Source organism: Sinocyclocheilus grahami, unplaced genomic scaffold (genome assembly GCF_001515645.1).
Source record: "Sinocyclocheilus grahami isolate Dianchi unplaced genomic scaffold, SAMN03320097.WGS_v1.1 scaffold387.1, whole genome shotgun sequence".
Classification (NCBI taxonomy): domain Eukaryota; kingdom Metazoa; phylum Chordata; class Actinopteri; order Cypriniformes; family Cyprinidae; genus Sinocyclocheilus; species Sinocyclocheilus grahami.
The window spans coordinates 900,929-915,226 of NW_015505566.1; the positions used below are offsets into that span (position 1 = coordinate 900,929).

Consider the following 14,298-nt stretch of genomic DNA (forward strand, 5'->3'; position numbering starts at 1 on the left):
TTGTCTTTTGAGGCAAAGAGGTCGACCTCTGCCCTGCCAAAGATCTCCCAGATTCTCTGAACTGTTTGTGGGTGGATCATCCACTCCTCTTAGGGGACGTTGCTCCAAGATAGCATGTCTGCTCCTCGGTTCAATATGCCAGGCACATGTGCTGCCCTCAATGAACGCAGGTTGAGATGTGCCCACTCCAAGAGGCATTTTGTCATCTCGAAAAGGCATATCGAGGTGAGCCCGCCCTGGCGATTTATATAGGACACCACTGTCATGCTGTCTGAGCAGACTAGCACGTGGTGTCCCTTCAGGTCTGGTAAGAAGGTCTGAAGGGCTCGGCATACTGCCATCATCTCGAGGCAGTTGATGTGTAGCCGGACTTCTGCATCTGACCAGGAGCTGAAGGTCGGTCTGCCTTTGCACAGAGCTCCCCAACCCGTGTTGGATGCATCTGTCGAGACTTCTGTGAATCAAGCCCATAGTCACGCCCTGCTTGAACCATTGTGGGTCATTCCAAGGGGCCAGAGCTGTTACACAGGCCTGGCTCACCCTGACAGGAATGCGTCCGTGATGCCACGCATGGGGCAGAATTTGAGGTTTCCGCCAGTACTGATGGGGTCTCATGTGGAGCAGGCCCAGCTGTGGTACCTGCGATGCAGAGGCCATGAGGCCCAGCATCTTTTGAAATGACTTGAGAGGGCTAGAGGCTCCAATTTTGAAAGACGCTGCGAGCTGTTGTATGGCCAGTGCACATTCTGGTGCGACTACCACCCTCATGTGGACTGAGTCGAAAACTGCTTCCAGGAACGAAGTTCGTTGGCTGGGAGACAGAGAGCTCTTGGCAAAATTGACCCTGAGTCCCAGGCACTTTAAGTGGAGGAGGGATCTGTGGGATATTAGCTCGGCCTCTGACTGGGCTAAGTTATGCCAATCATCGAGGTAATTCAGAATGCGGACTCCCATCTGCCTCAGAGGGGAGAGGGCCACGTCCATGCACTTTGTAAAATTGCGGGGAGCCAGGGAGGCAGGACCGTGTACTGATACGCCACTCCCTCGAAGTCTCCGCATTGATAGAGAAGGCCATCCAACACGTTCATACAGTTCACAATGGTGAGTGAGAACTTTAAAACCAGAGATGAACCTCAGAGCTCCATGGTATACAGTGTCCAGTGCATGTAAACTTTGAGACGAAGCATGCATGTATAAAACACCACCATAGTCAAGTATAGACATAAAAGTGTCAGCAACCAGCCTCTTTCTAGATTCGAACGAAAGGCAGGATTTGATTCTAAAATAATTTAAAATCCTAATTTAAGTTTTAATCTTTTTGCTAGCTGATGAATATGAAAGGTAAAAGAAAGAGATTCATCTATTAAAATACCAAGATATATGTATTTAGAGACACATTCAATCTTCGTTCCCTGGGAAGTGAGGATTGAAGGCAGATTTGATTTGGATTTCAAATTTGAAAAAAGCATGACTTTTGTTTTTTTAGCATTTAAAACTAGTTTTAAATCATAAAGATTCTGTTGGAGCGTCAATTAATATTTTAATTGATCACTGACAAGGGACTCTAAAACCTTGACCAAAACAGACAATTTTGAGATCGGTCTGTAGTTATTTAAGATAGAAGGGTCGCCACCTTTTAACAGGGGAACCACAAAGGCTGATTTCCAGATGGAAGGAATGACATTTGTGATCAAGCACAGATTAAAGATATTAGTTAAGGGCACTGCAATAAATGCCAAAGATCTCCCAGATTCTCTGAACTGTTTGTGGGTGGATCATCCACTCCTCTTAGGGGACGTTGCTCCAAGATAGCATGTCTGCTCCTCGGTTCAATATGCCAGGCACATGTGCTGCCCTCAATGAACGCAGGTTGAGATGTGCCCACTCCAAGAGGCATTTTGTCATCTCGAAAAGGCATATCGAGGTGAGCCCGCCCTGGCGATTTATATAGGACACCACTGTCATGCTGTCTGAGCAGACTAGCACGTGGTGTCCCTTCAGGTCTGGTAAGAAGGTCTGAAGGGCTCGGCATACTGCCATCATCTCGAGGCAGTTGATGTGTAGCCGGACTTCTGCATCTGACCAGGAGCTGAAGGTCGGTCTGCCTTTGCACAGAGCTCCCCAACCCGTGTTGGATGCATCTGTCGAGACTTCTGTGAATCAAGCCCATAGTCACGCCCTGCTTGAACCATTGTGGGTCATTCCAAGGGGCCAGAGCTGTTACACAGGCCTGGCTCACCCTGACAGGAATGCGTCCGTGATGCCACGCATGGGGCAGAATTTGAGGTTTCCGCCAGTACTGATGGGGTCTCATGTGGAGCAGGCCCAGCTGTGGTACCTGCGATGCAGAGGCCATGAGGCCCAGCATCTTTTGAAATGACTTGAGAGGGCTAGAGGCTCCAATTTTGAAAGACGCTGCGAGCTGTTGTATGGCCAGTGCACATTCTGGTGCGACTACCACCCTCATGTGGACTGAGTCGAAAACTGCTTCCAGGAACGAAGTTCGTTGGCTGGGAGACAGAGAGCTCTTGGCAAAATTGACCCTGAGTCCCAGGCACTTTAAGTGGAGGAGGGATCTGTGGGATATTAGCTCGGCCTCTGACTGGGCTAAGTTATGCCAATCATCGAGGTAATTCAGAATGCGGACTCCCATCTGCCTCAGAGGGGAGAGGGCCACGTCCATGCACTTTGTAAAATTGCGGGGAGCCAGGGAGGCAGGACCGTGTACTGATACGCCACTCCCTCGAAGTCTCCGCATTGATAGAGAAGGCCATCCAACACGTTCATACAGTTCACAATGGTGAGTGAGAACTTTAAAACCAGAGATGAACCTCAGAGCTCCATGGTATACAGTGTCCAGTGCATGTAAACTTTGAGACGAAGCATGCATGTATAAAACACCACCATAGTCAAGTATAGACATAAAAGTGTCAGCAACCAGCCTCTTTCTAGATTCGAACGAAAGGCAGGATTTGATTCTAAAATAATTTAAAATCCTAATTTAAGTTTTAATCTTTTTGCTAGCTGATGAATATGAAAGGTAAAAGAAAGAGATTCATCTATTAAAATACCAAGATATATGTATTTAGAGACACATTCAATCTTCGTTCCCTGGGAAGTGAGGATTGAAGGCAGATTTGATTTGGATTTCAAATTTGAAAAAAGCATGACTTTTGTTTTTTTAGCATTTAAAACTAGTTTTAAATCATAAAGATTCTGTTGGAGCGTCAAGTAATATTTTAATTGGGGCAGAATTTGAGGTTTCCGCCAGTACTGATGGGGTCTCATGTGGAGCAGGCCCAGCTGTGGTACCTGCGATGCAGAGGCCATGAGGCCCAGCATCTTTTGAAATGACTTGAGAGGGCTAGAGGCTCCAATTTTGAAAGACGCTGCGAGCTGTTGTATGGCCAGTGCACATTCTGGTGCGACTACCACCCTCATGTGGACTGAGTCGAAAACTGCTTCCAGGAACGAAGTTCGTTGGCTGGGAGACAGAGAGCTCTTGGCAAAATTGACCCTGAGTCCCAGGCACTTTAAGTGGAGGAGGGATCTGTGGGATATTAGCTCGGCCTCTGACTGGGCTAAGTTATGCCAATCATCGAGGTAATTCAGAATGCGGACTCCCATCTGCCTCAGAGGGGAGAGGGCCACGTCCATGCACTTTGTAAAATTGCGGGGAGCCAGGGAGGCAGGACCGTGTACTGATACGCCACTCCCTCGAAGTCTCCGCATTGATAGAGAAGGCCATCCAACACGTTCATACAGTTCACAATGGTGAGTGAGAACTTTAAAACCAGAGATGAACCTCAGAGCTCCATGGTATACAGTGTCCAGTGCATGTAAACTTTGAGACGAAGCATGCATGTATAAAACACCACCATAGTCAAGTATAGACATAAAAGTGTCAGCAACCAGCCTCTTTCTAGATTCGAACGAAAGGCAGGATTTGATTCTAAAATAATTTAAAATCCTAATTTAAGTTTTAATCTTTTTGCTAGCTGATGAATATGAAAGGTAAAAGAAAGAGATTCATCTATTAAAATACCAAGATATATGTATTTAGAGACACATTCAATCTTCGTTCCCTGGGAAGTGAGGATTGAAGGCAGATTTGATTTGGATTTCAAATTTGAAAAAAGCATGACTTTTGTTTTTTTAGCATTTAAAACTAGTTTTAAATCATAAAGATTCTGTTGGAGCGTCAATTAATATTTTAATTGATCACTGACAAGGGACTCTAAAACCTTGACCAAAACAGACAATTTTGAGATCGGTCTGTAGTTATTTAAGATAGAAGGGTCACCACCTTTTAACAGGGGAACCACAAAGGCTGATTTCCAGATGGAAGGAATGACATTTGTGTTCAAGCACAGATTAAAAATATTAGTTAAAGGCACTGCAATAAAATTTGCTGCTAGCTTTAAAAAATAAGGATCCAATTGATCAGGGCCTGCAGATTTTGTCGTGTTCAAATGCTTGAGGGCTTTATTTACGTCTGAAGCTATAATAGGACTAAAACTAAAAAACTGACTAGAAGGATCCAAACCAACAATCTCCACTGTAGAGGAACACCCATATTGAGTATTAAGTGACTCAAATAAAAATCCTGAGGCTATGAAATGTTCATTGAAACAGTCAAGTATTTTGGTCTTGTCCGTGAGTTTTTGAGAGTCTATCATATTGCTTGAAGGAAATTCCTGGCCTTTACTGTTTTCTGATAACGATTTGATAGTTTTCCAAAATTTTGATGGGTTATTTAGGTTATACTTATTAACTATATTGGTGAACCCCTCATGAAAGAGGTTCCAGGCACTATCAACATCTGCACTAATATTAATTTTTTCCCAATCATAATTCGATAACTCGTAAAATAATTCTTGTTCTGAGAAATGCTTCATGTTATGCTTGACTATAATGTGTGGTTTAATTTGAGGTATTTTAGTATTTCTAACTGTTGCTATGACACAGTGGTCACTAATGTCGTTTGCAAATATGGAAGCTGTTGAGTACTTATGAGGAACGTTAGTTAGAATCACACCTATTAGCGATGATTTTTCCGGGTTTTTGAAATTTAGCCGTGTGGGACTGTCAACAATCTGAAAGAGATTTAATGAATCACAATAAGCTCTAAAATCATCAGATACTGGTTGTAACCAGTTCCAATTTAGGTCTCCGAAGGCTACTAATTCCTTAGAGTTCAAATCAGAAAGGAGTTGCATTAAGGAGGGCAGAGCACCGCTAACAGCTGAAGTAGTCGTATAACAACCAACGACCGTTATACAAAGTGATTTAGAAACTTTAAGCTCCAAGGCAAAAAATTCAAACTGTTTAACTACCGACATTGATAACAGTACATTAACTTGATACTGGTTTTTGATGTAAATTGCTACACCCCCACCTCTATTAGGGCAGTCGGTCCTTAAAACTGGGTTTGGCTGCACATTTCCTGACATCAACAGTAATAAAGCAATTAAACATTTTAGCTTAAATTATTTCTTGTACGATTCTTTGCTTCTCCGACCAAAATTGGAATCTAGGTACACAGAGGAGATAGTGGTAAAATTGTCACATAACGTCATAATACTAGACAAACAGACCAAGTCAACAGTATCAGAGGGGAAAAATAGGGGCAGAGGGAGTGAGGCGACATTAAGTGAACAACCAAATGAGCACGTGCCTTTATATGATTCACATAGTATTGGGAGCACTGGACTGGAATAGCAATTCCAGTAGTTGGTGCCCCCAGAGATAAATAAGAACAAAGAAAAAGTCAAACAGAAAAAGGCAAGGAACAACCACTTCTTTCTCTCCATGCCCATCGCACCACCCAGACGTAGAAAGACAAAATATTACATAGGACACGGGCATCCAAAAGAAAAAACAGGCCTAGGTATAATAACAAAGTCCAGGTCAGCGACGGAAAAATCCAGTACGGGTTATCCGTTTCGCAGCGGCGACTGATGATGTTGCGTTTCGTCACTCGTAAACAGGAAGCCCAGCGAGTGAGGCAATGCGGGCAAGAAAGTCAAAATCAAGGCCAGCCGCCTCTAAAACATCAGGCTATATCTCAAAAACCAGCAGCAAGAACAAGAAAAGAAAAAGCACTTTCCTTCATCATGAAGAGACCAGACCCATCAAACTCAGCGACACGTCCGCACTCGAGATCCAACAGGTAAGCATGCCCCAGGCACCGACCAGTCAACTCGAGCCAGATCACCCAGAAACGGCGAAAAAGCAGACCACAGCTCCAGGTAAATTTCCATACCAGCTTGATGGTCGTAATCACTTGTTCAGACTGGAATTATTCGGATACCGTGCGTTTTTAAAATGCACTGCTAAAACTAGCGCAGTGCCAGTTCACTGAGAATGTTAGTCTCGACTTAAACTATACGGATTTGCACTATAAAACAACCATCGAGTGTGATGAATTCCGACTCTATATTATAGTTATATTTTACAAACTTTCACAAAATGAATAGTTGGCAAATATCCCATGAACAAACAAACATCAACCACTCAATCACGCACAGACAGAAAGACATGCCACCATCTTGAGCATCTAAAAATTACTTGTGGCCATTGCAGAGCTGGAGCGCTTAAGCAGGTAGTGCCGCATTTCCTGGGACAACTTCTGTGCTGCTGTAAAAACCGAGTAGGGAGCGCGCCACGATTTCGTGAGCTCATCGTAGACTTCCGGGAGAAACGGGGAGGCTCGTTGACGATGGGCCTGGCGGCGCCCCGGTAGGAGCCATTCATCCAGATGGCTACGAGTGGGCTCCTCCGGCGTAGACCACTCCAGTCTCAGCTCTTCGACCGCTTTAGAGAGGACACGGAAAAGTTCCGCGTGCATCGATGGGATCGGCAGACGGTAAAGGGGCGGGGTCGATAGTAGAGCCCGACATCTCCTCCACATCTGACGCTATTAGAGACATGCTGTCATCTAATAGTTCGTCTTCCATCACACCGAATGAGACCATTTTGCTTGCATCAGCCGAGGGACGCTGGTCTGAGTGTTCAAAGAGGACGGGAGAACCCTCTCTGCTTGGCAAGGGCGAGGCACGCGGGATCTGGGCCGGCGTGAGCTTGCTCATAGCCAATCGCTCAGTCCCTTTGCTCCGCTGTTTTTTCCTCACAGGTCCCTGGGAGGTAGAAAAAGGGGGGTTGCGAGGTACGGAGTCGCTCTCTGAAAAGAAAGTGATCTGAGCGCGCAGAGAGGCGAGACTCATGTTCACGCAGTGTGAACACTCCATCTCGGTCAGAGCGGCTTCTGCGTGGGACTTGCCCAAACAGGAAACGCACTCTGAGTGGCGTTTGAAACAACGCCGCTGCTCATTTAGTAGCGAAAATTAGCTTTTTTAGACTCACCGGATGGCGGTAGGGGACGAGCTGACGGCTGCGCCGAACACTGAAGGCGGCTCGTAGAGTGGGCGGGAACAGCAGAGAGAGAGAGGTGCAGAGGAAAAGGCAGCTTCTGTCCGCAGCGAGGCATGTCAACGGCGAGTGCTTCAAGTCCCGTAGATCAGTGAAGGGAAGATCGTCATCGCTGAAGGAGAATTGATCTGAGATCCTATAGTGAAATGCCCGCTTATATAGCTTATATATATTCTGCTCCGCTGCCGAGCCATTGGTTCGTTTTTTATTTACTGCACGAACCAATGGCCGTGCAGTTACACTGCGTGATTGTAAAGGCTTCAGTCCTTGGAGAAAAATAAGTTTTCCCCATAAACGTCTAGCGACGCAGTATGAGTGAAGTATTGAAAGTCTTTAAAGTTTTACCTTTACCAGATATCTTTTCAAACTCCTGTCTGCAAAAATCCTCCAGTTTTTGTCTCAGCTGAGAGACTGATTGTTCTACATCATCATAGGAACCGAAAGTTATGCTGGGAACATCTGGAGATCCAGGAGGGTCAGAGAGAGATGGAAAACTCTACACAGACACAAAGACAAACAACCAGAGAATAAAATTGGGATAGAAGAAATTAAAAACTAAAATAAGTTTACTAAAATAAGTATAAGCTCTCTGTAATGAAATGACTACAGGTCATGGTGCTACCCAGTGAAAATTTCATAGCGGATGAAAACCCAAATTTCCTGTGGCTAACTTTACACAATAATTACAAAATTTGTCTAATTTTTAAACACATTCTTTTTTTTAACAAAAAACTTTATTTAAGGAACTATTATTTATAAGCTGTTTGCCTTGTGGGGTCTTATGAAATGGCCCCACAATGTCAAAAATTTAAAGTTTTACTGTCTTTGTGGGGACATCTGGTCCTCACCAGGGGCGCCTGCAAGATTTCTTCCGAGTGATTAAAGTTAATTTAGAAAAAGTTTGGAGCATTTTTTGTTTCGTTAAATGTAAATGTTTTTTTTTTATCATAGCCTGTATGTTTGATCAATTTAGCCTTCTCAAATCATCATGACTTGCCTAAAATAAAATCTATAGATATAAAACAGTTCAAGCATATCACAATGTTAGTTTAAATGTTTAACCTAGATAAATGTGCGCTGCTAGACGCTTATCCAATCGTTTGTGCGGAGAGTGGAAGCTGAAGAGCGCTCTGCAGGACATGGAGGCGCCAGCGCCATCACTTGCATTTTATTCTAACTGTGGAAACAACTTAAAATACGCAGTCATTTTTGCTCATAAAGGTAAGTATAATACATCATTTTAAACTGTAAAGGGTCTATTTTTATTTGTGTGTACTCAATATCAACAAGAAGTTGTGCTTTTATAAAATAAAGAAAACAAACGCTTTCTGCCGTCTCGGGCTTGAACAGGAGCACTTCACAATGATGAACCTAAACTCAGCGAATTGTCTCACAGGCATGATAAAAATATATAAAAAGCTTTACATTACTACTTTAAAACGAAATAATTCAAATCGAAAATAGAAACTATTTCATTATGTAATCCCTAAAGTGCACTTCTCTCTAAAGGCACATCCAATGAGGAGATGGCGAGTAATTTTTTTCCACCATAATTGATGGATGTCTAAAATATAAAAAATAATAAAAAGCCTAAAACAGGCCCGATTATAATTAGCATTTTATTTTATAATTCTGTACATTTAAAAAATAAAACACAAATTATAATGGCATATGTAAAACATATTTTCAGATTTGTATGTTGCTCTGTTCTGAATACCTTAAAATTTAAAGGATTTGCTGCAATGCAATTTTGTCTGATATGTGATTTATGCATTAGCCTATTTTTTAATCCATGCAGCAAGTGCTTTAAAAACAGCTTTAAAAATTACTTTATTGGATTCCAGATGCTTTTAAAGTAATTTTCACTATAAATTTTACGGGTAGCTTGAATGTAAAACATTTTCATGAATTCGTTGTATTCCCATTTGTAAAATAGCCTACAAATTAATTGTTGTAGGCTAAGTTAACCCGATCTCATGAAAGCGCGTATAGCATGATTTTCTGCTTCTATTTGGCGTAATATTTCTATGCAGAAATTGACTTTGGCATGCAAAAGACTTATAAATTCATAATTAATGGCGTGGTTGGTTCAGTCGACAGAAATACGGTACACACAGACCCAGGGCCGTTTCTAGCCAATTTGACGTCCTGGGCGAAATCCCTATTGCCCCCCCAATTATATATATAATATATATATAATTCTTTTCAGACACCACTTCACCTTGTCACATTCAAATTGGTTGTCATCGTAACATCACTAATTTGTGGAGATTCAGTGCATTGAGTTCCACAAATCTGAATGCATTATTTGTAAATTGACTGTTAAGATAAACATTTTGCAGATGCCTGTATAGCCCTATGTAACAATCCCTAGTGGCTAAGACATTGCACATAATTTACACACATAAATTAATTTTATTACATTTTGATTTGGATACTATATACTATACTACTACATATTGTTTAGATATTATCAATGGCTACTTTTTTGTCTTTATCTGTTTTTTGTTCAATTTTTTTGTTGTTGTTTCTTGAAACATTGATTTAAAGTGTCAGTTATTGCATTATTATTTCAGTCAAACCTATAAAACCCCTTTGTTACCCCAAACTGCATATAAAAGCTTTATCAATGGCATAAAAGTAACCAATGCAGCTACTTAATCATTTGCTACTCGTTAACTTCCCCTTTAAATAACGTGACGCTCTGCCCTCTATGACGCTGCTCCCATTAAGCGCTGTTGGAAGTGAATTAATTGATTCAGCATTTCGACACCTCCGTAAGCATGCATTTAACTTGACAAAGCGGTCTAATAAAAGATGTATTGATCTCGTGAATTAGCGAATTTTACTATACAAATATTTTTTAATTGGATGTTAAAGTTTATATGGGAATATTACATGACACGCTGATCCTTTAACAATGCATTGGTGCAAAAAACGCAGACGGGCATCGTCAGATTGACTGTACTCTAGCCTAATAATGTTGGGTGATCCAGTGGGGGTGGCAGTCATATTTCAGGGAGACCATGCCACTCTTTATCACAACCCTGCTAAAAGTGCCAGTACGTGCGCTCATTGGCGCCCCTTCAGCTGGTGGCGCCCTGGGCGACCGCCTAGATCGCCTATGCCTAGAAACGGCCCTGCACAGACCTATAATAACTGCTGAAATGTTTGCGGGGCAGATCTCAGGTCATGGTACACACAGTGCGTACAGCCGTACACCTGCAGGCACCACTGGTCCTCACAATGTAGGTTGCCAAACAACCTAAATAATGCCTTCTGAGGGCATTGAAATGTTTATAGTCTACTCATTTTCAACAGATTTCTTTCAAATAAAAATAACTCTTTATAGTTCTAGTCCTTGATTATGCTTGGTTGAGTTAAATTACTCAAGAAACACATACCTGTGACCTCATTACATCAGTATTACTGCGCCATTACTAGTGAGCGATAATGACAAAAATGACATCTCAATATCTTTGGTGATTTTTGTTGATAATGATAACTAAACAATATTTTGCCGACTGTGTTTTTGTGCTGGTACAGGCCTGCCATGGATAAATAAATGACATTAAAACCACTAGTAGGTGGCAGCAAGTCCCTGTCTTAATGAGTGATTCATTGAATCATTCATTCAATCGATTTGTTCAAAATGGCTGATTCATTTACAAATGAAGCAAGTGACTGGGCTTGTCCAAACACCCACAACACTTGACCACTTGTCTACTTACAAGACTTATATCCTGTGTTTGGCCCAAGTGTTCAAGTGGGCATGAAAACCACTAGTGTGTGTAGAACTGTTCATTAAAACTGCAAGTGCTTACAGAGCTTTACTTTGATTTTCAATACTTTGCATTTTAAAACTTTTAAATGTCTGTTTAGTAGTCTCTATAACAGACGGCACGATTTAGTGTGTGTTAAGGGCACTGCACTTTGCTGTTTTTAAGGGACGTTAAATTATCATTCGTAGAGAATTTTAATATTTCCTTTGCATGATAAGCTTTACATAATACACAACATAATTAATCTAAAGGAGATGGTAAGGGGGGATGATGGTTTTACAGAAGGGATGATTTTTGTCTTTTTTTTTTCAACAAGGGGGATGCCATCCCCCCGCATCCTCAAATTGAGCCCTGGTGCTACCTGAAGGAAATGGATGTGATCACGTGTGTCTGAAAGCTGCTCCAGCTCAGTGTTTCTCTTCCTCAGATCATCAATCTCCTGCTCCAGTCGCTCCATGAGTCCCTCAGCTCGTCTCACTGCAGTCTTCTCTCGAGCTCTGATCATCTGTGTGACCTCAGAGCGTCTTCTCTCAATGGAGCTGATGAGTTCAGTAAAGATCATCTCACTGCTCTCCACTGCTGTCTGTGCAGAGCACTGTAAAACACACATTACAATCAGCTGCTCACAGAGTCTGCTGTGCTTCAGTCTGACTGAAAATCACCCTCAATAACCAACTGAAGAAGAGTCTTAACTAAACCAGCGATGCTGCTTCTCCTCAAAACTCACCTTGTGAGTCTCCACAGCCTCTTTCAGCTCCTGAAGTTTCTTCTCTCGCTCCTGGATTTGCTGCTGGAATTCTCTCCGTGTCTCATCTAATTGTCTCTGTATTGGACAAAACAACAGCACATCACAGAAAAATGAGTGAAACTGAAAGTACAAAATGTTTTTGTGTTTTCATTTCAGAGAACTGGATAATCTTAGCATCTCTCAGTCTGTACCTGCTTCTCTGTTCTCTCTGCTGCAGTTGATCCAATCTCATGATTTTTGTGTTCATCCACCATACAGAGCACACATATACAACTCTGGTCAGTACGGCAGTAAATTTCCAGTAGTTTCTCATGTTTACAGCAGATCATCTCCTGAAGTTGTCCAGTGGCATCCATTAGATGGTGTCTCTTTCCTTTGAAGAGATTCTCATGTTGATCAAAATGATTTTGACAGAAAGAGTTCAGACACACCAGACAGGACTTGATGGCTTTGTGTTTTCTTCCAGTACAGATGTCGCACTCCACATCTCCAGGTCCTGCAGGAACAGCAGTTTGCAGTTCAGTCTTCTTCAGTTGCTCCACCACTTCAGCCAGCATGGTGCTTTTATTTAAAGCAGGTCTTGGACTGAAGGTCTGTCGGCACTGAGGGCAGCTGTAGACTCTCTTCCCATCCTCTTGATCCCAGCAGTTTGTAATGCAGCACTTACAGTAACTGTGTCCACAGGGAATAGTCACTGGATCCTTTAGCAAATCCAGACACACTGGACAGCTGAATTTATCCTGAGAAAACGTGGCTTCCGCCATTTCACTGCATGCACACATGGAGACACAACACAGCTGAACAGCACTTAAGTTTCATTTTCCTTGAAGTGGAGAGCTGATGTAATTTCCTGGTGCTGTGTTTGAGAGACTTGAGCAAAACTGGTGTCTGTGAAGTGCATTAAACTGGCTCTCATTCATAATACTAAGGTCCACCAGATAGCAGTCTCCTAAAGAAATACAGATTGAGTGAGCATAATGCTGCACTATATTGAACTTAAACACACAAAAACCTCAAACTTTTCATGCATTTTATGTAGACTATTTACATTATAGACTAATCGTTTTCAAGGAAGATAAATGTTGCAGTTAATTGTTTGTGGGAAAAATGTGACAGACAGTATATTTCAAATGAATGGGGTATAGAGTTTATGTCTTTATTTTATAAGGGGCTCTAATGGATTTGAAAGAAAATGGAAAATGTCAGGAAAAATAGATTTAGATTTAAGATTCAAGATTAACATATTTAATACATAATATCCCTGTTGAAAAAAACAGCATATGCTGGGATGCTGGTTTAAACTGGTCCTTTGCTGGTTTATGCTGGTCATGTGCTGGCAAAGGACCAGCATAAACCAGCAAAGGACCAGCAAAGGACCAGCATAAACCAGCAAAGGACCAGCAAAGGACCAGCATAAACCAGCAAAGGACCAGCAAAGGACCAGCATAAACCAGCAAAGGACCAGCAAAGGACCAGCATAAACCAGCAAAGGACCAGCAAAGGACCAGCATAAACCAGCAAAGGACCAGCAAAGGACCAGCATAAACCAGCAAAGGACCAGCAAAGGACCAGCATAAACCAGCAAAGGACCAGCAAAGGACCAGCATAAACCAGCAAAGGACCAGCAAAGGACCAGCATAAACCAGCAAAGGACCAGCAAAGGACCAGCATAAACCAGCAAAGGACCAGCAAAGGACCAGCATAAACCAGCAAAGGACCAGCAAAGGACCAGCATAAACCAGCAAAGGACCAGCAAAGGACCAGCATAAACCAGCAAAGGACCAGCAAAGGACCAGCATAAACCAGCAAAGGACCAGCAAAGGACCAGCATAAACCAGCAAAGGACCAGCAAAGGACCAGCATAAACCAGCAAAGGACCAGCAAAGGACCAGCATAAACCAGCAAAGGACCAGCAAAGGACCAGCATAAACCAGCAAAGGACCAGCTTAAACCAGCAAAGGACCAGTTTAAACCAACAAAGGACCAGTTTAAACCAGCATCCCAGCGTCAAAACATACCTAACCAGCATATGCTGTTTTTTTCAACAGGGATATCTAAACATACATGCTTGTTTAGTTAAATCTGGTCAGATTTAATCGTTATTTTTATTTTATTTTTTATTTTTGTAGTAATTTGATGTTCATTCAGCACAAAGTTATGCAAAACAATACAGGAAGACAGTGTTTCTTCTTCCTGTTATCAATGCCTCACACTCCACCCCAGGAGGTGGCGGAAGCTGCTCCTGAAGCTGGTTAAACACAGAAGCTGCGAGCAACGCTTTCAGAAGGATAACAATAATAATGGTAATAATTTTACAATGGAATGCTAGGAGTATAT

At 42.3% G+C, this 14,298-nt stretch overlaps 1 protein-coding gene across 1 annotated transcript; it reads right to left on the minus strand.

Moving 5' to 3' along the window:
- Nucleotides 1-7,729: 7,729 nt before the first annotated feature.
- Nucleotides 7,730-12,741, minus strand: LOC107550072 (E3 ubiquitin/ISG15 ligase TRIM25-like). Its single transcript, XM_016231299.1, has 4 exons — nucleotides 12,153-12,741; nucleotides 11,941-12,036; nucleotides 11,575-11,808; nucleotides 7,730-7,927 (listed from the first exon to the last, which is right to left on the minus strand). The coding sequence occupies exons 1-4, from the start codon at nucleotides 12,723-12,725 to the stop codon at nucleotides 7,730-7,732; spliced, it is 1,101 nt and encodes a 366-aa protein (XP_016086785.1). The 5' UTR covers nucleotides 12,726-12,741.
- Between the last annotated feature and the right edge of the window lie 1,557 nt (nucleotides 12,742-14,298).